General features: G+C 33.1%; 2 protein-coding genes across 3 annotated transcripts in view; both read left to right on the forward strand.

Moving 5' to 3' along the window:
* Window positions 1–736: 736 nt before the first annotated feature.
* Window positions 737–7954, forward strand: LOC139496478 (transforming growth factor-beta-induced protein ig-h3-like). 2 transcript variants are annotated; one of them, XM_071285091.1, is made up of 6 exons: window positions 737–917; window positions 1843–2060; window positions 5620–5914; window positions 6566–6664; window positions 6973–7083; window positions 7484–7954. In XM_071285091.1, exons 1-6 carry the CDS (start codon window positions 776–778, stop codon window positions 7612–7614), a joined length of 996 nt encoding a protein of 331 aa, XP_071141192.1. In that variant the 5' UTR covers window positions 737–775; the 3' UTR covers window positions 7615–7954. The 2 variants fall into 2 exon arrangements, with proteins under 2 accessions (XP_071141192.1, XP_071141193.1); XM_071285092.1 differs by having other exon boundaries at window positions 5620–5807; window positions 6564–6664.
* A 2020-nt stretch (window positions 7955–9974) lies between these two features.
* Window positions 9975–27910, forward strand: part of LOC139496504 (metalloproteinase inhibitor 2-like) — a 32758-nt gene continuing 14822 nt past the window's right edge. Inside the window, exon 1 of the mRNA XM_071285093.1 lies at window positions 9975–10111. The gene's annotated coding sequence lies outside the window, so the exon portion shown is untranslated. The remainder of the gene's footprint in view (window positions 10112–27910) is intronic.

Raw genomic sequence — 27910 nt, forward strand, 5'->3', positions numbered from 1 at the left:
ATATCTATTTGACGTGGCTCTGTACTTATACATCCCTTCATGGTGTTATTGTGCTATGGTACATTTCTGTATTTTAGTCTTTCTTTTTTGCTAATGTGTTTTGTCTATGCATTTTTGTTTTTCTGTGTTGCATATAACGTGGCTCCGTACTTATACATCCTGTCACTGTGATATTGTGCTATGGGTAATTTCGTAATCTTGTCTTTCGTATTTGCTAATGTGCTTTGTCTATATGCCTTTTTGTGCTTCTTTGTTACATATTTTTCTGTTTTATAGTGATTAATATTCTAACACAATGTTCACTGCTATATCCCTAATTTTACCAATCGAGTCTGCTTGTTTTGTTCATACATGGTTTTCAATATCACGGAATTTGACGCCACTGTCAAACAAGTGAGATGTTCAGCTAGCTATAAAACCAGGTTTAATCCACCATTTTCTACACAAGAAAATGCATGTACCAAGTCACGAATATGACCGTTGTTATCCATTCGTTTGATGTGTTTGAGGATTTGATTATTCCATTCCATTCTGGACTTTCCGTTTTGAATATTTCTCGGAGTTCGGTATTTTCATTATTTCATTTTTTAATAAATGTTGACAGTCCAAGATCGTCGCTTATGACATTTGTATAAGCTTTCACACGTGTCATCAGAAGTACTGCCATGTGTGACCTTATCACAAATCAACGTGATCATTATCTATGATATATATATATATTGTCTGATATAAATTTTCATTGTTCCCTAAATTAACCAAACCGTTCTAACACAACATGAAGATTTTGGTGTGCTTTTCCCTATGTCTTTGCACTGTCTACGGTGCTAATATAATACAGAAAGCTACCAGTCTTGGAGCCAACACATTAGTTGATTTGATCCATAAGGCTGGACTAACAAACACACTTGCAAATGGAGGTATGAATTAATTAGCCTTTTTATGATTATTTCTTGTCAAGGTAAGTAATACAATTTGTAATAAGTCTATAACTTTCATAAATATTTTTTCACTAATAAGAAGTTTGCTCCTGTTTGAATGCTTTTCAATTTCTTTTTTAATTGTTATTATTCGAGCGCCACTGACGAACGTTATGCAAACGAAATGCCCATCTACGCCAGTATGGTTGTCGTTGGGTCAAGTCTACTTTTTTGGATTTTTTTTAATTGTTTTGTTAAAGATAAGGCCATTAGTATCTGTTAAAATTACACCGCATGTTAACTTTCAAAATCGGATTGATGGTCATGACGTTACAAGCGTCCAGTCGGATAGAGTTTTTTTTGGCAAATACCACGGCAGAGAGGGTAAAAAAGGCATATCGTTTTTGCATATACCCCGGCGGCGTTAAAAAATTAACGATATTCATTTGATAACAGTAAATTGGTGAAAAATACACTGGCTATCAACCAATCAAAACCCAGGATTCTTACATAAGGTGTAATTAAAACGAATAGAGCATGTTCTTGAGGGATATTTGCGAAAAATACCAGTTTTGAGAAAGAATTTCCCTCGCCGTACTGCTCGCGAAATTTAACATTCTCTCGACTGGTATTTTTCGCAAATACCCCTCCTTAACATGATATATCTGTTTAGAATTGTTTCACATTTTTCATGTGTGGCTAAATTATAGTTTTAGGATGAATTGCAATATTACAATAGTTGAAGACATCATCAACATGTTGACTTACGCCCAATACGTGTCCACTTTTCATGACGTCATACGGACACGTGTGGGGGAATGGGCACGTTTCTGACTGGCGAGTGTTACACATATCAATGTATAAGTCTCCCTCTAAACATTTCTATTAACTTGACAATAATCCAATATGACTTTGTGTGTTTTAGGTCCTTTTACAGTATTTGCTCCATCCGACCAAGCATTCGCTGCTGTCCCACAAGAAATATTACAGAAACTTCAGTCTGATAAAGCGCTTTTACAGAAAGTCTTGAAATACCATGTAGTATCAGGAATGCATTACGCCGATGAGGCAAACAATGAGTTGATTGTTCCATCACTGGTGCCCGGTCTTAACATTCGAGTTAATATTTACCAAGGTGGACAGGCAAGTTGTTTTAAACATCAGTGGTTTCTTTGGGTGTTTTTTTTTTTTACCAAAGGAGAAATCTTTTAAAACATTTATTTGGTTTTTAAGATCATAATGACTGTTTAATTAAATACTGTTGGAAAATAAACTGGCTGTTTGAATATAATTATTAAACGACTAGATACCATGATTCAACATATTAAAATTACATAACCCTCATATAATTGTAATATTCCTTTTTTTTTTACAACAAATAAATATTCTTTATTCTTCAAATTGCTTGTTACAACTTTACTTCATTGTCCAAGCTTCAATAAAGTATCCCTGTGAAATACTTTCTGAGTATCCAGGAAAATACACAGAATATAATAAAATATTAACATTATTTTTTTTTTCATCAATTATATCAATCTTTTTATCTTTATCAAAAAACATTGTGAGATACTATTTTGTTCTCATTCATAAACCTTCGTAGCTCCTTTATACTAAAATTGAGAATGGAAATGGGGAATATGCCAAAGAGACAACAACCCGACCATAGAAAAAAAAACAAAAAAAAATTTAACAGCAGAAGGTCACCAACAGGTCTTCAATGTAGCGAGAAATTCCCGCACCCGGAGGCGTCCTTGAGCTGGCCCCTAAACAAATATATACTAGTTCAGTGATAATGAACGCCATACTAATTTCTAAATTGTACACAAGAACTAAAATTAGAATAATACAAGACTAACAAAGACCAGAGGCTCCTGACTTGGGATAGGCGCAAAAATGCATGTTTGTGAGATCTCAACCGTCCCCCTATACCTCTAGCCAATGTAGAAAAGTAAACGCATAACAATACGCACATTAAAATTCAGTCCAAGAGAAGTCCGAGTCTGATGTCAGAAGATGTAACCAAAGAAAATAAACAAAATGACAATAATACATAAATAACAACAGACTACGAGCAGTTAACTGACATGCCAGCTCCAGAATTCAATTAAACTGACTGAAAGATTATGATTTCATCATATGAACATCAGGCACAATCCTTCCCGTTAGGGGTTTAGTATCATACCATCATAACATATATGAGAATAACATAACCCGTGTCATGCCAACAACTGGTTTTTGAATAAGTGTGTTTAGTTCCGATGCAAAGACCCTATAAGTGAATCAATATTAACGCCAAAATAGCATAGCATACACATCTAACAATTTCAGTTTTTGCTCGGATACATAGTACGACTTGTAAATACAAAAACCTATAATTGTCAAGAAATAATTAAAAAGTAAAATCACAAAAATACTGAACTGAGAGGAAGATCAATTGGGAAAGTCCATAATCACATGGCAAAATCAAATAACAAAACGCATCAAAAACGAATGGACAAGAACTGTCATATTCCTGACTTGGTACAGGCATTTTCAAATGTAGAAAATGGTGGATTAAACCTGGTTCTATAGCGCTAACCCTCTCACTTTTGTAATGACAGTCTCATCAATTTCCGATATTTTTACATTGATGCGTTAAATAAACAGACACAATAAATATAATAGTCAAAATATGGGTACATCAGTCATCATCGTTTAACAATTTTAAAAGGAACAATTTAACAGAACACAAAAACATCTACTATCTACGAACACGTTTATTGAGTGTCTGACGTCAGAAAATTTTATACGTCACATAAATTTGTCGTTCAATGTGCGTACAAACAATTTTAAAATTTTCATGGGAATGTTAGCATACAGGGTTAAAAAATCAAAAGTATGTAAGAATAAATTTAAGAAATAGACCGAGATTTAAACTAGTCCAAAACCGTTATACCTTTGATCTGATATTTTGTATCCAAATACTATATGTTTTGCTAATATCTTGTTTTGAAAATTCATTTTTGCTAGAAGATAATGTACTTTCTCCCAATTTTTTTTTCAAAAAATGTAATAAAGAAATGCAAATAATCTTCTTCTTTTGTTTTACAAAAATTGCATTTGTCGTTCTCAGATATTTTCCACTTTAATAGTAGCTGCGTTGTAGGAATAATAAACTGAAGCAGTTTTCCATCTGAAATTTTTTAACTTATTTTCAATTAAAATTTTAAATATAAAATCGTATACAAATGACATATGTGGTACGTATTCTAATTTTAAATATCTTGTCCAAATGTTGATACCGATTGGCTTTGCATATTTTTTATCTTTTAAAGTTTTATAGAGTATTTTATTGTTGATATCTTTTGTTTCAATTTGTTTATTTTGCCAACTTTATAATTTAACCTTACATATTGATTCTACTCTTAACGAAGTTTTCTTTTTTTTAAACTTGCATCCATTCTTTTGGGATGCAGAATTTTAACATCTTAAACTCTGCAATCCAGTTTGTTTTATTAATTAACTTTTTTAAAATAAAACTTTCGGATAAATTTCCTTCACGATCCAATATGTCATTAATATACACCAATCCACTTTGGGGCCGTGTCAATGAAAGTATCCTAGGATATGTCCTACGATATGTCTTATGACGTTTCTCAGACATGTCTTAGGATGTAAAACAAAGCTGTCTTAGGACCATCCTAACACATTTATTCAATTGGAAAAAAGGTAGAGATTTCTATGACATAGATTTTATTGTATTTTAGTATCTATATGTAAAGAAAGAGAGGACGACTCTTGTATGGAAAACAATTAACGCAAAATAAAAGTTAAAGATTTAAAGTAATACTAATAAATACGTTAGTAAATATGATAAAAGATTTAAAAGAATCTAATACGAAAACAAAAGTAAATAGTCACAAAACATTGTTAAATGCAATATCCGTGCTGCAATTTTAGTACATGAACTAGTTTTGTCGTTAGGTCCTCTCGATTTCATTACATATATCGAATCAGGATTAGTTAAAAAAAAAAAAAAGAAGTAATATTTTCCCATATTTAAATTAATATTGCACCGTTTTGGTTATTCCCAAAAAATATTGGTTATGATACATGTAGTATTTTGTAGGCTTAAAAAAAGGCAGCACGAAATAATTTAATGTATTAAAATTGAATCTTTAACAAAATTGAAAAATATTTTGTTTTATTAATCTAATTCTAATAACAGTATGATATAGTTTAATATAGTATTAGTATTTTTAGTATTGAGTTTATGCGGCTTGCCATATATTTTGTTTTTATTACCTTTTAGGACATTGTAACCTTTTGGACTATCCTAAGACACCTATTTGTATATCCTAACTTTAGGACCAAATTTAGGACATATCTTATTTTAGGACACTTTCGTTAACCTGACCAAGGACTAAGACGTATCCTAAGACCATCCTAAGACATGTCATAGTCCTAGGACAGCTTCGTTGACACGGCCCAGTTCGGGGAAAACAAGCATTTGTTGCGATATTTAATATATTTATTTAATTGTAATATTCCGACTTGCATTAGACTAGATAATTTTCTTGGTGAAAATATTGAATTAATAAAAAAAAAAGCTACTCTTGTAAAAATCCTTGTATTTAACCGTACGTATCTCTATAGATATATTTCAGATGTTGAATGTTTTTGCTATTTAAATCGATTAAGACTATCTTATAATTGACCACAGGTTGCCACAGTAGAAGGAAGTAAAGTCGTACTGACAAACCAAAACGCCAGTAACGGTGTCATTCATGTTCTTGACCGTGTCATGTACCCATTACCAGACAACACACTCCTCCAGTATGTTGCCTCACAGCCAAACCTTTCACAGTTAGTTTATTCTGTTATCCGAGCTGACTTACAAGCAGAGCTCGCAGATTCGTGGATCACTATTACACTCCTCCAGTATGTTGCCTTACAGCCAAACCTTTCACAGTTAGCTTATTCTATTATCCGAGCTGACTTACAAGCAGAGCTCGCAGGTTCGTGGATCACTATTTACATGAATTCTTTTTTTTTTTATATTCCATTGATGTAGAAATTATGCACTAAGAGTAAAAAGATACCATGTGTAAATGTCGCCCTGGACTAAAAACATATTTGATGATCATAACAAAAAAGTTGAGAATTTTGCTCGAAGTTCGGTATTTTTGTTAATTTGCTTTTTTAAGACGCATATTTTCCTAACTTTTAATTACTTATGAACATTCTAGACAAGTGAGTAATCCACAAATTTCTACATAAGGAAATGTCTGTAGCAAGTCATGACCAAGACAGTTCTCCATTCGTTCGATATCTTTGGGCTTTTGATTTTGCCATTCTATAAACGACTTTCCGTTATGAATCATCCTTGGAGTTCGGTATTTTTGTTATCTCACTTTATGAAACATATATAATATAACTGTTATAGTATAGTTATGATAAGGTAAAGTTCCATGCGCGCTGTAGAACAAGAGGGAACAAAAACATTAAAACCAACTTTTCGAACAACGATTTTTAACTTCGGAAAAAATGAATAATAATGATAGTCTCGGTTAAACATTAGATATCAAAAATACTAACTTATAAAATTTTGTGGTTTCAAGAATAAGACCTTTTTAGAGCTGAAGCTTTAATTTTTTCTTTAATTGTAGGAGGACCATTTACTTTATTTGCACCAGTAGACAGCGCATTCGACAAATTACCAGCAGGATTTTTAAGTGACAATTTCTTAACACTTGACGGTTCAAGGCGTAAGTGTTTAAAATATATGTTAGATATGATCCGAATTATCTATTCAATATCTAAATGAGTTCATCTTTGAACAGTTTGGAAGCTGTTACACAGACAATTCGAATATTTTTGAACAAAGTGTATTTGTTTGTGTTTGCCTTTGTCAATAATTAACAGAAGTATAACTCGGAAAAATAAGGTTACGTAACAGGAAATATAATCGGACGTTACATTCAAAAAGTTGGAACTACTGGTGTTCCAATCGATACTTAGTCAACACCCTATAAAGTCAACTTGTAATGTTTAATTACAAAATGTCTTTTTGCAGGATTATTGCGCTTCCATTATGTCAAAGGAACATTTTACAGTTCTGGATTAAAAGACGGCATGATGGTTCCAACTGTAGAAGGTCAAAATCTTAGAATACGTTATACTAACGGTAAGTACTTTATCATAAGCAAGATTAAAAATTAAGTATTAAACTTTGTGAACTATTTACAATTACATATAGAAAAAAAAAGGATATTGGACACCAAAAATGATCTTGGTCTATTGAAAATATGAATTTATAGCAACTTGTCTAGTACAACAAACCTTGGCCCAAGAGGGTATTTTTATTTTTAATACATAATTTTCCAACATGAGATAAGAATTTATAATGATATGAAAAAAAAACCCGAAAAATTATACGTTGTCGTTTATTTAATAAACAAATATCATGCATAACCTTGCATGTTCAGCTTGATTTATTACAGCGGGCTACACTTAAAAATATTAAGATAAAAGCAAATTAAAGATCCAACAACAAGTAAGACAGCAGTTTGATATATATATTTCAGGACATGTTATGGTAGATAATGCTAGAGTAATAAACCCCGACATCAATGTTGCGAACGGCGTCATTCATATTATCGATACCTTTCTACAGCCATCCAATCAAACAACAGCTAGCCCACATGTCATTGGTTAGACAGATCAAATTTGAGTCATTAATAAACATTATTGTCTGAATGTTGTATATTAACTGAAGGATGCTCATTTCGAAAATCTAAAGGCACAATTTCAGACTCTTTTTTAAAGATATGAATATCAGTATTTCTGGAATCAATACTTTAATATGAAATTGTGAATAGAAGTAACATCATACTAAATTATGTTTTGTATGGAGCAAAATTGCTACAATCATTTATAGTTTTCTGTGTATATCAAAAGATTATGTTTTAGTTGTCAATCAAAGCATTGACTTATCATTGCTGTATAATGTTTGAATTTTGTTATTGTGTATTCGTAATAAATTCATAAAAATCTAATCTGTCTTTTTTCTTAATCCAAGCAATTTTGTACATATGTTACATAAAATCAATTTAGTGAAAATATGTGTTGACGCAGTATACAAAATAGTCGCTTTTTGTTTTAGATCATCAGTGTGTGTTATTGGTTTTTTCAGATAATTTTCAACTCTTATTTTAAAACGTACAAGATGAACCTCACGAAAAGATTAGTCTTGAAAGTACTGTTTAGTTTCATTTTTCTAGAAATCTTTTAACAGTTACATTGAAAAATTACCTTGCAAATCATGCAGGAGACCTATAGTTGCTTACATATATATACGTCATTTAGGGAAAACCTATTTGTTTAGCAATCAGCCTTCTTTTTTATATGCATGGTAGACTTTTTTCCTTGTCATTTGTAGGAAGCATTCTAATTAGCATAACTTTCAGCAATATCTAGCATTATTAGTTACAGTTTTTTTTAATAATGATTTCTGTTACATTCTGCTGCCACTGATAAAGTTGTGCCACATTCGGAGCAGGATCTGCTTACCCTTCCGGAGCACCCGAGATTACCCAAGGTTTTGGGTGAGGGTCGTGTTGCTTAGTCTGTATTTTTCTACGTTGTGTTTTGTGTACTATTGTTTGTCTGTTTGTCTTTTTAAGCCATGGTGTTGTCAGTTTATTTTCGATGTATGAGTTTGAATGTCTTTCTGGTATCTTTCGCCTCTCTTTTGTTGTGTCGTTATTGTCTATGATTTCTAATACATTTTAAAACTTTAACTCAAGTTTTGCAGACCCATGCACTGCATTTCAGGGATTCCTTACTGGTAAAATAAGCCACCACATATTTGGAACTATTGGCTAATAGCGCATTATGATTCATGTAGAAATCTTACACGAACAGAGTGTTTCACTCTGATTTAGGCATTTAAGTACATTTTATTTAAACTTTTGTTACCGACACATGTATAAAGCAAACTATCAATATATTGAATCTACTTTTTTCTACATTATACAATGCCTGTACCAAGTCAGGCGTTTGATGTGTTTGATGTGTTTGAGCTTTTGATTTTGCCATTTGTTAAGGGACTTTCCGTTTTGGGGTTTCCTTGGAGTTCGGTATTTTTGTGATTTTACGTTTCATATATAAAATACAGGTACATTTATTGAAATAAAAACCAAATACTGATAAAACTAAAAAAAGATAATGAGATAAAAATAAATATGGTACTTGTGAACTTTTTTCTATGTAATGAAAGGCATGATAACCCAACCAGGCCATTTATTAAAAAAAAATCATCTTTGACCAATATACAGAAGTTTCATGATGAAGTAGTGAACTTCTTTTATGTTTACATAACTTTATAATGAATCCACGAGTTTATATAGACATTTTCGGTTTAGTTGCAATGGACATTTCTTAAAGAACGAAAATCCAAAAATCAAAAGTATGTGATTAGGATACTGAACATCAAATAAATTTTCCCATTTTTCAGTTGAACAGATACACCAGACTTCGGTTTTTTTCAAAGGCAAATATTTTCTTTTTTTTGGTTCAAAAAGTGCTAATTTTTAGAAATCAAAACTAAGAAAAAAAATCATTCCCACAAAAAGTGATGCTTAAGACTCCAGGGTAACTGTGTCAAAATGTTGACGCATTCCAATAACTTTATATTTTATGCAATTCAAAAGCTTACTCCATAGAAATCAATGGAGTGGGTGCGTATCTTTAAGTGTTGAGTAGATTACATTTCTTAATTAAGTTTATGTTATTAAGTCGATATAATGACAGTTAAGTGCGTATTTTTAAACTGAAATGCTATTTAAAAAAAAGCCATTGATAAAATGAAACAGATATAATATATGTGCATTTGTATCTACAAATTATCTGCAACACATTCCATTATATGGCATCCAAATATGGTAGAAAAAGTTCGTGATATAATAACAAGGGCATTCGTCACTTAATGTTCGTGAAATCAGCTTAGTTACACTGCAAATGAGGGGTCATTCACACATAAGTTACAAATCTTCTTTCGCTAAGCCCTCATAAATATTTATGTTTCTCAATATCAGAGAAAGAAAATAATAATTTTATAATATTGTTGTAATTTGACTTTTATGACTTGTGGAATTCAGTGGGAAAACAAATATTATACAAATTCTCGGACAAATATCTTCAAACTTCAACAGGTATGTGAACATTACAAATATTAAGCATTCAACGATTTGTGTCTTCTATATCATATACACCCCTTTAACTTTACACAGTTGAAAATGTGAAATCAAAATTAGTATAAATAATCATTTAAATAAAGTTTACTTTTATAAATTGTTATTTGGATGGAGAGTTGTCTCATTGGCACTCATACCACATCTTCCTATATCTATTTAATTAAGGTCAAGTTACAGTAAATGGGCTATGTCACTGATTTTAGTAAAATTTTGCATACAACTCTAGCTCGATGAACTACAACTGCAATTCGAAAAAAATATGCATCTATCTCATTTATCATTTGATAATTACTGATCGAATTCTTTCAAGATGGGTGAACATTTGTTAAGAAAGCACATAAGCTTCCCGAAAAACCCTCTAATATTTGTCTAAAATCATCAGATCTCTGATTTCTACTCCATAGATTTTTCTTCAAAGTCTATATGTTGTTGATACATGAATTTGCGTTTATTTGTATTTCAACGAACCAAGGTTGTATGCAAAATTTTAGCAAAACCTATGACATATCCAACTTACTGTGCCTTTACCTCATGAATGCTATGTCGTCTTCTCCTTAAGTTTATGTTATGAACATTTTCACAAGAATTCTAACATTGTAAAACGAAACACCAAATCTAAATTGGGCATCACTTTTTAAATGTGTGATCGGCGCAATTGCATTAAACTAGAATTTCAAAAGAGCAATTTTTTTAAATCATCGGACATCTTCACATGGTATCGACTAGCAACAGTGTTATACAAGATGTCTGACAGAGTATGGTACATTGCATTAAAAAGGAACTTATATAACAAAACGCAATTGCTACACATATAAAAGGAATAGAATTTTGATGTTTACAACAAGAAAAGTCCAGTAATTAAAGAACACCGAACACATAGGCAAAGTTCGACTTGTTTGAACGGTGTTCATCCAATAATACTACCAAACACAAACCTGAAATTAGTCCAAATAATTAGACGTCATTATTATTTGAAATAGAATCAAAACTATTATATCTATTTTTGGCCTAACCTAAAATAAAACATTTTTGTTATATAAAGAGACAATGCATACCAAAAGGACAACAACATATCGTCAGGTGAGAAAATTTATAGACAGCACGACGACAAGAAAGAAAAACGACGAAATCAAACAACAGCCTACAAAACACTACACCGAAAACAGAGCAAATCGAACCACCACCAAATATTTATTTAAAAAAAAAAACCCACAGAAATGTCACTTCCATAAAAGAATGAAATCTAACAAAAACAAACGGAAAAGTTATCTATCAAATAATATAGAAAAGAAAGGCAAGACAATAAAATAGATATGCTCCTCTAGTGACATGTTGTGTTGATTATTTTGAAATCCTGGCAGGATTTCAAAATGATCAACACAACTTGACATATGCTGTTAGACACTGATTTTGACCTCCGCATAAGTCCGGAATATAAAACGTCTCATGATATCACATTATGTAATATACACGTACAAAAATTAGTCAAGAAGGCTCAAAAATCAATTAAATGATTACAATACGTTATTTAGTCATAAGAGGGAGAAATTGTAAAAATAAAACCCACAAATATACCATATGTAATTGCTTACTGCACAGTTAAAATATTATATTATGAGTTGAGCTGTACCTGGTGCATACAATTTATGTGCAGTTACGTTGCATATTTTTTGTTTGTTAATATAGATCAATAAGAATAAAATTCAAATTAGATAATGTTCTTCTAGTAAAAACAAATTACATGCACATAAGAGCTTTACATGATTAAGGTATATCTACAGATACCAAAAAATATGGTAACAGTCGTTTTCGCGCGTGTTGGTATTAACCATATATGGATTATTGTCATTTTGTTTATTTTCTTTGGTTACATCTTCTGACATCGGACTCGGACTTCTCTTGAACTGCATTTTAATGTGCGTATTGTTATGTGTTTACTTTTCTACATTGGCTAGCGGTATAGGGGGGAGGGTTGAGACCTCATAAAAATGTTTAACCCGTCGCATTTTTGCGCCTGTTCCAAGTCAGGAGTATCTGGCCTTTGTTAGTCCTGTATTTTTTTAAATTTTAGTTTCTTGTGTACAATTTGGAGTTTAGTATGACGTTCATTATCACTGATCTAGTATATATATTTGCTTAGGGGCCAGCTGAAGGACGCCTCCGGGTGCGGCAGTTTCTCGCTGAATTGAAGACCTGTTGGTGACCTTCTGCTGTTGTCTGTTCCATGCATGGTCGAGTTGTTGTCTCTTTGACACATTCCCCATTTCCATTCTCAATTTTATTATATATTTTTCAACCCAGTATATCATCATTCATCATGTCAAACAGAAAATTTTCTAAAATAATTAATCCACAATGGTTTTCAGTTCAAAAATGGTAACACTCACTATAAATTTGTTGCTTTTGGATACCATACGGCATAATATGTTAATAGTGAACAAAAAGTTCAAATATGCTACACCGAGAAATAAGTGTATGCTGGAGTTTCTTATTGACAATATATGTGTAGAATTTGGTGGTAGACTTTTTCAAAAGATTGTCAGCATTCAAATAGGTACGAACTGTACGCTTCTCCTTATCCACCTTTTCTTATTTCATATCAGTAGGTGTTCCTCCAGACATTTGTTTAAATCAAAAAGATCAAAGAAGGCAGATAATTTAATTTCATATTGATGATGTTCTTTCTATTAACAATGATGGTCTTGAAGTATAGAATATAGGTACTTACGTTGCTCATGGTCTTAATTTCCTCTCGAGTGTGAATTCTCACTGCTATAAGACGTGTCACGGTACTTTTCTATCTCAAGTTCGTGTATTTAGTTTTGATGTTATATTTGTTATTCTCATCGGATTTTGTCTAATGCTTAGTTCGTTTCATTTTAATGTTGTGTCGTTGATCTATTATATTTAATGTGTTTTCTTCAGTTTTAGTTTGTAACCCGGATTTGTTATTTTTTCTATCGATTAATGAGTTTCGAACAGCGGTATACTACTGTTACCTTTATTTACGTATTGAAGTGTTCTTGTTTATCTGTCTTTGTCATGGTATTTATAACCTTTTGGCGTGGCTCGGTATTTTCCCATCCCGCCATTATGTTATTGTGCTATGGTCACTTTTTTTTTTATTCTTGTTTCATTTTGCTTTGTCTACAGAGGTTATATATGCCATTTTTTACCATAGTTGTTTGTTTTATAGTGAGTTATAACACAATGTTAACTACTGTTCCTGAATTTTTGAGAATTTTTCTTATTATGTATGTTTGTTTTGTTTACACATTTTAGTCAATATAATGGAATTGTAATCGACTGCCATACAAGTGAGAGGTGTAGAAAACTATAAAAACAGGTTAATCCAGCATTTTCTACATTAGGAAATGCCTGTACCAAAGTCAGGAATATGACAGCTGTTTTCCATGCGTTTGTGTATTTAATCTTTGGATCTTGCCATTTAAAAAGGAACTTTTCGTTTTGAATTTTGCTTGTAGTTCGGTAATTTTGTAAAACAAATTGTAGGTCAGAATGAAAATTAGAAGTCGCCTGTAACTATTCACAATATTAAAAAAAATGTAACTATTCAAACTTCCAAAAACCTGTCAATTTTCGCATCTAAAGGAATTAGACTACAAGTTGGCCATTTGATTTTCGAATATACATTTTGATAATTGCAACTATTGAAATAACTGCTTAGGGCAAAACAGGACAATTTTACGCCATTATTGAATTTTGAGCAATGAAGAACTGCAATCAAACTAACCTTCCTAAGTCTAAAGTTTGTGTTAACGTTTATGAAATAACATTAAAAGACTTTGGGTTTTCAGGGCGGATCCATTTTTTTAAAGGAATGTTGGGTTCCAAAATTCAAGACTTTCAAAAAAGGGTGGGGTCCAACATCTACAATTAGCCAAATTTGGGAAAATATCTAGGCCGTGTCAAATTGTGCTTATAACAACTTAATACTGTTTCCAGGTCTTACTGGCGAAATATTATTGCAACCTCAAATCAACTAATAAACGACGCAAGAATAACGCAAGCCAAGTGTTTGCCTGATCGTAGATTAATAAATGTGACCTACCGATTTAGACTATTTACCGGATTTGTTATCTCATAAGCAACACGACGGGTGCCACATGTAGAGCAGGATCTGCTTACCCTTCCGGAGCACCTGAGATCACCCCTAGTTTTTGGTGGGGTTCGTGTTGTTTATTCTTTAGTTTTCTATGTTGTGTCATGTGTACTATTGTTTGTCTGTTTGTTCTTTTTATTTTAATCCATGGCGTTGTCAGTTTTTTTTTCGATTTATGAGTTTGATTGTCCCTCTGGTATCTTTCGTCCCTCTTTTAAGACCCGTGGTGTAGGGGTTAGTGCATCCGACTACTAACACAAAGGTTCCTGGTTTGATACCAGCTTCGGTGGGGAAAATTTCAGGGACTGAATTTTCGGCTCTCCCTCGACACCATTTGCGAGTATGGTCTTGTGAAACGATGATAGTCTGTCGGAAGTGGACGATAAATGGCATACCCGTGTTAAGACAGAGACATAATTATGTCTTGCACACCAAAGACACCCTTGTAGGTTTCGAAAAAGAGTAGGCTAATGCCGCTACAAGGTAGCGCTCGCACCCGCAAAGTGGAGAGGGATTAATATAAGTTGCAATAACTTGTTTTATAATCCACTATAAATAAATATGTTTAAACTAACTATTAATATATCAACATGATATGGACAATTAAAATAAAGATCTTGTATACAAAAATAAAATTCAACTACAGCAAGCAGAGTACACACTACATATTACAAATGTTCAAATATATCGTGTAAAATGGTTCGGCTTGTATTTCATGCATTAATAATGTCCAAAAGGAAAATCACAAAAGTACTGAACTCCGAGGAAAATTCAAAACGGAAAGTCCCTAATCAGATGGCAAAATCAAAAGCTCAAACGAATTAGTTTAAACATATTTATTTATAGTGGATTGGGAAACAAGTTTTGCAACTTATATTAACCCCTTTCCACTTTTTGGGTGCGAGTGCTGCCTTGTAGCGGCATTAGCCTACTCTTTTTCGAAATCTACAAGGGTGTCTTTTATGTGCAAGAGATATGGCTCTCTCTTAACACGGGTATCAAACGAATGCAAAACAACTGTCATATTCCTGACAGGCATTTTCTTATGTATGTAATGGTGGATTGAACCTGGTTTTATAGCTAGCTAACCTCTCACTTGTATGACAGTCGTATCACATTACATTATATTGACAACGATGTGTGAACAAAACAAACAGACATATTAAATAGGTAAACATGTAAAACATAGGGGTACAGCAGTAAACATGATGTTATAATCTTAATCTCTGTATAAAACTAGAGGCTCTAAAGAGCCTGTGTCGCTCACCTTGGTCTATGTGAATATTAAACAAAGGAAGCAGATGGATTCATGACAAAATTGTCTTTTGGTGATGGTGATGTGTTTGTACATCTTACTTTACTGAACATTCTTGCTGCTTACAATTATCTCTATCTATAATGAACTTGGCCCAGTAGTTTCAGAGGAGAAGATTTTTGTAAAAGATAACTAAGATTTACGAAAAATGGTTAAAAATTGACTATAAAGGGCAATAACTCCTAACTGACCATTTGGGTCATGTTGACTTATTTGTAGATCTTACTTTGCCGACATTTATTGCTTTCTACAGTTTATCTCTATCTATAAAAATATTCAAGATAAAAACCAAAAACAGCAAAATTTCCTTAAAATTACCAATTCAGGGGCAGCAACCCAACAATGGGTTGTCCGATTCATCTGAAAATTTCAGGGCAGATAGATCTTGACCTGATAAACAATTTTACTTCATGTAAGATTTACTTTAAATGCTTTGGTTTTTGAGTTATATGCCAAAAACTGAATTTTACCCCTATGTTCTATTTTATGCCGTGGCGGCCATCTTGGTTGGTTGGCCGGGTCACGCCACACATTTTTTAAACTAGATATCCCAATGATGATTGTGGCCAAGTTTGGTTTAATTTGGCCCAGTAGTTTCAGAGGAGAAGATTTTTGTAAAAGATTACTAAGATTTACAAAAAATGGTTAAAAATTGACTATAAAGGGCAATAACTCCCAAAGGGGTCAACTGACCATTTCAGTCATTTGACTTATTTGTAAATCTTACTTTGCTGAACATTATTGCTGTTTACAGTTTATCTCTATCTATAATAATATTCAAGATAATAACCAAAAACAGCAAAATTTCCTTAAAATTACCGATTCAGGGGCAGCAACCCAACAACAGGTTGTCCGATTCATCTGAAAATTTCAGGGCAAATAGATCTTGACCTGATAAACAATTTTACGCGTGTCAGATTTGCTCTAAATGCTTTGGTTTTTTAGTTATAAGCCAAAAACTGAATTTTACCCCTATGTTCTATTTTTAGCTGTGGCGGCCATTTTGGTTTGTTGGCCGGGTCACGCCACACATTTTTAAAACTATCTATCCCAATGATGATTGTAGCCAAGTTTGGTTTAATTTGGCCCAGTAGTTTCAGAGGAGATTTTTGTAAAAGATTACTAAGATTTACGAAAAATGGTTAAAAATTGACTATAAAGGGCAATAACTCCTAAAGGGGTCAACTGACCATTTCCGTCATGTTGACTTATTTGTAAATCTTACTTTGCTGAACATTATTGCTGTTTACAGTTTATCTCTATCTATAATAATATTCAAGATAATAACCAAAAACAGCAAAAATTCCCTAAAATTACCAATTCAGGGGCAGCAACCCAACAACGGGTTGTCGGATTCATCTGAAAATTTGAGGGCAGATAGATCTTGACCTGATAAACAATTTTACCCCATTTCAGATTTGCTCTAAATGCTTTGGTTTTTGAGTTATAAGCCAAAAACTGCATTTTACCCTTATGTTCTATTTTTAGCCATGGCGGCCATCTTGGTTGGTTGGCGGGGTCACGCCTCACATTTTTTAAACTAGATACCCCGATGATGATTGTGGCCAAGTTTGGTTTAATTTGGCCCAGTAGTTTCAGAGGAGAAGATTTTTGTAAAAGTTAACGACGACGACGACGACGGACGACGGACGACGGACGCCAAGTGATGGGAAAAGCTCACTTGGCCCTTCGGGCCAGGTGAGCTAAAAAGAAGCACACAAAGGCGTATAGACATAGCATGTTAGCAAAAGCAAAAGACAAGAATACAATTATTTAACATGGAACAATAACGGGATGTATAAGTACAGAGTCACGTCAAATGAATATCACCAAAAACAGACTTAGAAGTAAAAGTAATATTCATAAAGACAAATAAAAGAAAACTGTAACACATTATTTAAGACGATAAACAAACAACGCCAGTATGACGTCCGGATTTACAGTATTGGCAAGATGCATGCTACGGTTAGAAGACGTTTAACATTAGGAAATAAATCTGCATGCAATGATTTTAAATAATCATATAGACTTCCTTGATAGTCACAAACATTTTTACCTTCCAACAATCTCTTCCACAATAATATTACAGTTGTTAGTGATGATGCTGTTAATAAGTTGTCTTTCCAAAGCATTGTAACCAAATCATCGGCACTGGTTAGCTTGATAACTTGTGATTGAAGCAACCCAGAATAATACATTACCTTTCCGATCTTCCAACTGAAATCTTACGGCCGTTTCCGTTTTCCAAAATGGATTGCAATATTGCGACGGAAATAGTTCATCTTCTGTATTAGCTGTGTCTGTCGATCTGTTTTAATTAATAAGTCTAGAACTTTCTGCATCGATAAGATATGAAATCTTTTCTGCATCCTTTATACACACAGATGTCTCACAATTGATTCTTTTACCTTATCAATGTTACAATACGCAAGCTTACATGTTAAGGACACTACTGATACTAGAAGGACTGCTTCATACCTTGATCTTTTCCTCAATATTGACACTGATGGACGACTTCACACGAAAATCTATGATAAACGGGACGATTTCAACTTCCCAATTATCAATTTCCAATTTCTCAGCAATAACATACCCTCTGCCCCTTCGTATGGTGTTTACATATCTCAATTAATACGTTATTCTCATGCATGTTCACACTATACGGACTTCATATACAGGAGTATGCTCCTAACGCACAAACTGCTCCAACAAAGTTATGAGGAGGACAGATTAAAAATGACATTCCGTAAATTTTACGGACACCATCACGAATTGGTTGATACATACGATGTATCTTTGTCCAAACTAGCTATGGACATTTTTACCACGTGTTAGATTGTGGTTTGTCATTACGTCGTCTGATCTTTTTATTACCGAACGTGTCTTATTCCCGAATGTGACTGTTTTGCTGAGTGTGAATTCGTAATGCTTTAAGACGTGGCACGGTACTTTTCCATCCCAAATTTATTTGTTGGGTTTTGATGTTGTGTTTGTTGTTGTCATCGGATTTTGTCAAATGTCTTAACGTTTGTAGTTGTAAATCGTATTTTTTTCTGCTGTATTCGTGTGTTGTGGTGGGGATAACTACTTATCCAGTTCATCAAGTTTGGTAGATTTAATTTTGGATCAACGAAATTTACACGATATAGATCTATTTGGTTTGCAGTTTGATCAGAAGAAACACCCACAGAGCTAGATAATACAATTAATTATCGAATTACTACTACAATTAAATATTAATTAGTATTATAATTTTCACTGTTATAAATAAAAGTTAGATAAGTCATACAAATCTAATCTTGAAATTCATCCAAATTCTTTATTAATTTTCGGAACACGTTTTATATCCACGAATATAGGTGACACTACCGTATGTGACGTCACTTTGGGCGTTGCATTGACTATGGCTAACAGGGCTGTGAACACTGATTTTGTAATGTATTCGTTTTTATTCTATAGCTAGTCACCACTTCAGTTTAATCATGTATATCTATTAGAAATACAACTTTAAAATTTTGATAATTCAGTCGAGGATTATGCCAGGCTAATCGCGAGAAGGAAGACGTAGACACTCTTTCCGAATGGATTAAGGCAGTGAGGTCGTTGATACAAATCAGAATTAAGAAACTGAATGGTCCATCAATGCCCATGCTACGTCAATCTTTAAAGGCCCAAATGTTGCAAAAGACCTATCCGACCTCCATGACAAATATGTTGTTGTCCCCGCAGATAAAGCCCCAAATAACATCGTTTTTGTGTGGTAAAGTCATTACATTAACTGCTTGATAAACGAATTAGGTATTGACAATTCACTTGGAAACTCAACATATACCCTCACGACACTTACCAAAGAGGAAATCCTGGATAATCATAGGTCTGTTCTATGTTCCTTTGGAATTTCAACCAAAGATGAAGAACTGGGTCTGCCATCACTGTATTGGATACATAAACTACATAAGTGTCCTTACAAACAACGGTATATTGCTGGGTCTTCAAAGTGCTCCACGAAACCTCTTTCTAAATTATTAACATCTATTTTATCAGCAATCAAAGACGGGCTTCAAAGTTATTGTGAAACTGCCTATTCTAGAGGTGGCGTGAATCAGATGTGGAGACTTAAAAATTCCAAAGATCTTTTAGAGTACATACAAGCTAACTCTCTTTCATCTTGTAACAGTATTAAAACATTTGACTTTTCTACTCTTTACACAAGTATTCCACATTCCAAACTAAAAGACAAATTGAAAGAGTTGGTATAACTTTGCTTCGTAAAAAAGAATGGCCAACGTAGATACAAGTATCTTGTCTTAGAGAGGGATAAATCTACTTTGTAAAGAATCACTCTGATTCAAACAAAAATTCTCTGAAACTGATATTATCAAGATGCTTGATTTCTTGATTGACAACATATTTGTTACGTTCGGAGGACGTGTTTTTCAACAGACTGTCGGCATTCCAATGGGAACAAACTGTGCCCCTCTACTTGCCGATTTGTTTCTTTATTATTATGAGGCTGACTTCATGCAGGAACTTCTTAGGAAGAAAGATAAGAAGTTAGCAATATCCTTTAACTCCACTTTCCGCTATATAGATGATGTTCTTTCACTAAACAATTCAAAATTTGGTGACTATGTGGAACGCATCTATCCCATCGAACTACAGAAAAAGGATACTACAGATACAGTTAGGTCGGCTTCATATCTTGACTTACATCTAGAAATTGACAATGAGGGTCGGTTGAAAACAAAACTTTACGACAAAAGAGATGATTTTAACTTTCCAATTGTGAACTTTCCATTTCTAAGTAGCAACATTCCAGCAGCACCTGCATACGGGGTATATATCTCCCAATTGATACGATATTCCCGTGCTTGCATTTCCTATCATGATTTTCTTGATAGAGGGTTGCTGCTCACAAGGAAGCTATTAAACCAAGAGTTCCAAATGGTGAAGTTGAAATCATCCCTTCGTAAATTTTACGGACGCCATCACGAGTTGGTTGACCTTTATGGAATAACTGTTTCACAAATGATATCGGATATGTTCCTTACGTCGTAACTACAATCCCCTTCCCTTTCATGAATGTGACCTACCGAATTAGACTATTTACCGGATTTGTAACCACATAAGCAACACGACGGGTGCCACATGTGGAGCAGGATCTGCTCACCCTTCCGGAGCACCTGAGATCACCCCTAGTTTTTGGTGGGGTTCGTGTTGTTTATTCTTTAGTTTTCTATGTTGTGTCATGTTTACTATTGTTTTTCTGTTTGTCTTTTTTGTTTTTAGCCATGGCGTTGTCAGTTTGTTTTAGATTTATGAGTTTGACTATCCCTTTGGTATCTTTCGTCTCTCTTCTATTATATAGTCATTATATAAAATTTACTGTTTGCAAAATTATGTATTATTCTTGATAATAATGATGTTTTGTCCCAAGCGGATAACCCTGGCCTCACAAATTTTTGGAACTTTTGGTCCTCGGCGATCTTCAACTTTGTAGTTGTTATAGCTTTCAAACTTTTTACATCTGAGCATAGTTTTGTGTGGACGTAGCGCACGTCTGGCGTATAATAATATTTTTAACCTGTTACCTTTTGATGGCTATTATTCGTTTGTTTCTCTGACCTATATTTTCTCCCATTTATCTGTTTATTTATTGTAACCCTGTCGTGTAATGTCATTTTAATGTTATAATTAATATTGGCATGCCACAAAACCAGGTTCAACCCACCATTTTTTTTTATAAAATGCCCTGTACCAAGTCGGGAAAATGGCCATTGTTACATTAGAGTTCGTTTCTGTGTGTGTTACATTTCGGTGTTGTGTCGTAGTTTTCTTATACTGGATACGTTTCCCTCAGTACTAGTTTGTAACCCGGATTTGTTTTTTCTCTATCGATTTATGAATTTTGAACAGCGTTATACTACTGTTGCCTTTATTTACATGTCTTAGTCTCATTATTGTAATTAAATCGAGAGGGGTGTATTTGTTTATAAGCAACTTTAAACAGTTACAAATGCAACTATAAATGCTGACGTCTTTACTGTACTCAATAAACCTTGCGCTTTTGATCATGTTTCCCTATACCAAATCCATGGATCAACTGGTAAGTCTACTAAGTTAACTTCCTCGGTTTAGCATACCTTATAATATTTTGCAGATAATTAGAAAAATATCATAAAATATTTCATAGCAAAGATGACGTTCCACCCATCTCGTTTTGCATGGACCTTTCAGTTTCTTTACTTCAGAAGGGTTATAAAAAAAATATCATTAGTTGTTAGTGGCTTTGAACTAGCTGTCGGTTAACTGTGAGTTTTCTCATAACTGTGAGTTCTCTCATATCTGCACCTATTGTCTTTTTGTTGTTGGGATGTACAAGTTCCAAGCCACGTCCATTTGTATTTTTGTCCATCTGATGAGTTGATCCTTTTTCAACTGATTTTTACAGTTCGTTATTATGTTGTACTGTTATACCACTGTCCCAGGTTAGGGGAGGGTTGGGATCCAGCTAACATGTTTAACACCGCCACATTCTGAATGTATGTGCCTGTCCCAAGTCAGGAGCCTGTAATTCAGTGGTTGTCGTTTGTTTATGTGTTACATATTTGTTTTTCGTTCATTTTTTGTATATTAATATAGGCCGTTAGTTTTCTCGTTTGTGTAATGGCTTTGTTGAAGGCCGTACGGTGACCTATAGTGTCTTTTTGTTGTTGGGATGTACAAGTACCCAGCCACGTCCACTTTTTTGTCCATCTGATGATCCTTTTTCAACTGATTTTTACAGTTTGTTCTTCTGTTGTACTGTTATACCACTGTCTCAGGTTAGGGGAGGGTTGGGATCCAGCTAACATGTGTTAATTTCTGTGTCATTTTGGTCTCTTGTGGAGAGTTTTCTCATTGGCAATCATATGACATTCTTTTTCTTTTTTATATTATCGCCTTTTCCTATCATATGTTTAAAAAACGATTGCCTTTTGCACACCTACCGTCATTAATGACTCGTGATGGCGTCATATTTTGTCCTGTTCATTATGTTATGTCTATGTTATGGTATCTCAATGACAAAAGTATGATATTTGCTATCTTTTCCCCCGATATCTGACGTAAATGAAAGTAAAAAAAATATTCACGTTTGCATTTTTAATGTCTCATCCGAATCTGCCAAAAGTTCAGCCCGACTAAGAAATTGCCTCTATTAGAAACCTCACTCTTATATTAGTCTCTATGTCCTCTCAAATGTTTTGTTCTTTACAAAGCAAAACCGTTTGAAAATGCATTGTAAAATATGAGAACTGTTTTCACAATTCTTATGTCTGATGTTTTAGACTGAATACCTTGGTTTGGTTACACTTTCCATATAACCAGATGCCAGCACCGTTGCATTTTATGATACTGGCACGACTCGTGATTTTCAAATACTCCTTACCCTTAGCTTTTGGAAGCTTCACAAATGGACGAGTAAAAAAAGTCTTGTTAATGAGAAAACTCCAAATAATGCGCACCACAGAATGTGTTTTTCCCTGTTATTATTATTTTTTTTTCATTGAAATAAGAGGTAGAAATTTTCTTAAATTTGTGTGAAAATCATCACATCTCAAAAACTGATCTTGCTACATTAATTCCCGTATTACTAGTATCGAGATAAATATTTATAAGGACACCGACTTGTGTTTTTGATGTATTCACCAATCAGTAATAGTGTTGGTAGAAAAACATGAAAAATCGACGGTGAATCTGAATTTATTTCATATCTTTTAAATGGAAATTTATATGGCAAAACATAAAAATTATCAATATTTTACTTTGAAGAATTAAATTGATATTGACAAACTTTTGGATAGATTTTATGCACATTTTATATAAATGTTGAATTTTTTAGAGATTTTCTCTTATAATATTACAAAACAAGCAAGTTAAACAGTTGAATGAATTATTTTTATGATTTTCAGTCAGAGTTCAACGTGTAAAAGTAGTAGTATTATGCAAAATTTCAACAAAATCTGTGACATACTATTCCTTTAACTTTAAGTAGAATCATCATTAGAAGTATTTGCATTATTGGCACGATACAAAATACAATAGAAAATAATAGCAGAAAGAAATCATACTTTATTCTTCCGTAAAATTACAATAAAGACTATTACGCTCTTTAAGTTATGCTAAGATAGCATAATCTTATTTTTTTATCCAAGAAAAATGAGAGTGTATTTATAATACTATAGAGGGATTATGGCCATTAAACAGTTTCAAAAGTGCGGAACGATTGACTGAAAATTGTTTCAATAATTTAATCATATCCACACACAAAGTATACTTTCAACACAGAAAAAGAGAAATTAATATCGAAAGCTGATTTCCTCTTATAGTTGATGTGTTTACCTCAGTTTTAGTTTGTAACCCGGATTTGTTTTTTTTTTTAGTCTCAATCGATTTATGACGTTTGAACAGCGGTATACTACTGTGCCTTAATTTATATACAATCTATAATTTCCAAGTGTTAGAATTCCTTGAATCATATTGGTAGTCTTATAGGCGAGTGACTTTAATCATAAAATTAAATTTTTAATGCACCTACCTAACACACGGCTAAATTATATATCATTTGAAAGCTACACATCTGAACTATCTGTTTTGTCCGGTCGTAAAAAATCGTACGGTGCAATTTCTGTCAAATCAAGATCAAAGGCCAAGGACGAATATGTGCATATTTTCTAAGATTTCAGCCTGATTGCATAATATGACTTTTATATACTAAATTCACATATGCAGACAATTTAAACTTTTAGCAGAGAGATTAACAGTCATTATTCAAATGCATTTTTTAATATTTAAAGCGTGTTTTTGACAGAGAGCACATGTTTCCTGAAATTCGAGTAAAAGTTAACAAAATGTGTGAAAACCCAAATTTTTCTTTCTGGTGCAAATGCTAATCAATTACCCTGTAATGACTATCAAAGAAGTTTTGGACATCATAAAATTTCCTAAAATTATGCTTACTTCTAATCAAACAGCAAATCATAACAACTCATACAGTTGCCCAAAATACCGCCATCTGCGAAAACAGCTTTTAAGCATTTCTTCCTATTTAAACATTGTATGTGGTCAATATAAGATTTAATAAAGAAATTCTTAAGAATCAGAATCTGAAAAATTTAGAGTAAAAAAATATGTGCGCGAATCATCTTATTGCTTGAAATAAAGGGGGTGAAACTAAGAGATTGCAATCAGCATTGTAACTACCAGACTGAAATAAACATATTTCGACTTTCTAATTGTTTGATTTGTAGCTTTATTATAAATAATGATGTAGTGAAAAGACCTTTTATTTATTTAATGTGAATTGAAAATTTAGACTAAAATAAATAGAAAATAAATTAATGAAAATTGAAATTTCAAAGAACTTCAAAAACTAGTAAACACATTATAAAACTTGACTACTTGATTGCTTAAATTGCGTTGTTCATTGTTTACGTGCATTAATTCATCAAATAAGAATAATTTTGAAGAAAAAATATCCATTAATACGCAACGATTCTAGTTACAACTATACTTCCTGAATAGCTTGAATGACTAATTCATTTTTCATACGTGGATGACTTCATGCAAGAGTTTCTGATGACGACTGAAAAGAAGCTGTCATTATCTTGAAACTTCACTTTCCATTATATAGATGATGTCATCTCACTGAAGAGTGCAAAATTTGTGACAATGTTGGACTCGTATTTTCCATTAAATTGAAAATAAAAGACTCAACAAATATAGTTGACTCTATCACGTATCTTGAAATCGATGATGAGGGTTGGTTGAGAACAAGTTTTACGACAAAAGAGATGAGCATAAAACAACCCATAAAAACACCCCTTACTACCAAATTATAAACTTTTCATTTCTATGTAACACTATTATAGCAACGCCTGCATATCTATGCTACTAAAGGAGGAGACCGATTTCATTGAGCCTCAACTCCTCTGAAATAAAGGCAACTATAGTATACCGCTATTCAATAGTAATCAATCGATTAACTACATTGTAGTAACTGAAATAAATCCGGGTCACAAAGCAAAAACTAGGAAAACGCATCAACTATAAGAGGAACACAGCGATATAACAGAAACACAGAACTGCTACAAAAACAAACGCCAACATACAAAGAAACAGATTATTCGATACCAACTGCCATAAGCCTGACTTGGTACAGGACATTTGAAGAAAAATGGTGGTTTAAACATGTTTTAAACCAGAGTTCAAATGCAAAGTTAAAATCATCCCTTTGAAAATTTCATGGACGCCACTACGAGTTGGTTGACAATTATGAGATATCTGTTTCGCCAGATGACGACTGATAAGTTCCATCGACGTAACCAAATTGCCGTAATTTCTGCCGTGAATGTCACCAACCGAATAAGGCTTGGCACCGAGTTCGGAAATACATGAGCCACAAGACGGGTAAAAGAGAGCCGTGGTGTAGTTGTTAGTGCATCGGACTACTAACACAAAGGTTCCTGGTTCGATTCCCGTTCCGTGATAAAAAAAAATTCAGGGACTGAATTTTCGGCTCTTTCTGACACCATTTGTGAGTATGGTCTTGAGGAAACGATAAAAGACGGAAGGGGACGATAAATGTCTGACCCATGTTAAGAGAGACCCATATCTCTTGCACGTTAAACATACCTTTGTAGATTTCGAAAAAGAACAGGCTAATGCCGTTACAAGGCAGCACTCGCACCCGCAAAGTGGAAAGCGATTAATTTAAGTTGCAAAACTTGTTTCCCAATCCACTATAAATAAATAGGTTTAAACTAAGACGGGTGTCACATGTGGAACATGATCTGCCTACCCTTTAGGAGCCCTGAGTTCACTCAAACTTTTTTTGGGGGGTTTGTGTTACTCAATCTGTAGTTTTATATGTTGTGTTTTGTATACTGTTGCTTTTCTTGTTCGTTTTTTGCCCGGCTTTGTCAGTTCGTTTTTAATTATGAGTTTGATGTCCCTTTGATATATTTCGTCACTATTCAAGTAGTAAAAGGATTAAAAATTATAGATCAGTATAGCTAAATGTATCATGATAACGATTTGGTTCTATATATATATATCACCGTGAGCAAATTAAGTTATTTTCGCGGATATTTGTCTTATTGCGTTAATCTTCTTCACTTTACTTTGAGGTGATTTTTTTTTGGCCGATTTTCATTACTGCAAGTTAATGTCTTTAAAGTAAAATAATACCAAAGGGACAATCAACATCTCAAACTATGAATCAAATAAAGTTAATTAAAACCATGAACAAAATAAAATGAAAGTCCAAGAGACGAACAACAGTCCAAAAAACACAGCATACCATGAAAACGAACACTCCTAAAACAGCGAATGATCTTATGAGGTCAGGAAGGGTATTTAACTTTTTCATTTTGTTATTTCACAACTGCTTATAGTGTTTTACATACACAATGACATGTATTTGTATTTTTAAAGCTAATGTAGAAAACACTCAAAGCATCTTTTATTCAAATAATTAAAGCGATTAAACTTCTAAACACATTTAATATGACTTACTATAAAACGATTTTAAACTTAATAAGAAGCAGCCGCATTTTATTTAGTTCGTTTACACCCCGCTTTAGACAACCAAGTGTGTCTAAACAAGGTTACTTATTTCAATGCTGCCTACGATTTAGTCCCAAAGTAATGTTTGCATTTAAACATGATTACAAAAAGTAAAAAAGTTTGACTTCGTAAAAATCATATTTTAACCTCAATTACCTCGCATATATTCTTTTCTTACTTTAAATACCCCTTCTTTTATTATGGAAAATCATTCTCCTCCCTGATATTTACAATCAGCGATGTGCTATTTTAACATAGGTTAACAAAATAATCTCTATTTGCAGATAGCAGATTTTTGGGCAACTGCAAACACTTCAATAGAAGGCTGTTCCATGAACAATAATTAATAATTGCATCTTAAAATTACAAAACAAATATTCCTTGACCTAAAACATATACATTTATCTATTTTTTTAGCATACAAATATCGATTCCCCAAGATATATTTTGCTTTTTGAATAATTTTTCATTTTTTTAGGATTTGTGATAAATTTCAATGTTCGGGAAATTTTGCGCATCGAATCTCTTATTTTTTGTTAGATTTGGAAATTATGTATCATGTTCCATAAAGTTCAAATGACCTTTTGGAAAATTATATGGTACACGAATTAGAAAATGGCGTTTTATTTAGTAATCGCAAAAATTGGAATGTTTTTTCATGACCTTTGACCTTGATTTAACAAAAATTGCACCGTACGATTTTTTTACGACC

Source organism: Mytilus edulis, chromosome 1 (genome assembly GCF_963676685.1).
Source record: "Mytilus edulis chromosome 1, xbMytEdul2.2, whole genome shotgun sequence".
NCBI lineage: Eukaryota > Metazoa > Mollusca > Bivalvia > Mytilida > Mytilidae > Mytilus > Mytilus edulis.

What these genes read in the sequence shown, in the direction of transcription:
- LOC139496478 (XM_071285091.1), top strand. Translation starts at nt 776, where the DNA reads ATGAAGATTTTGGTGTGCTTTTCCCTATGTCTTTGCACTGTCTACGGT. An exon ending in AACACTTGACGGTTCAAGGC is followed by an intron (nt 6,665 to 6,972) that starts GTAAGTGTTTAA and finishes GTCTTTTTGCAG; the next exon opens with GATTATTGCGCTTCCATTAT. An exon ending in TAGAATACGTTATACTAACG is followed by an intron (nt 7,084 to 7,483) that starts GTAAGTACTTTA and finishes TATATATTTCAG; the next exon opens with GACATGTTATGGTAGATAAT.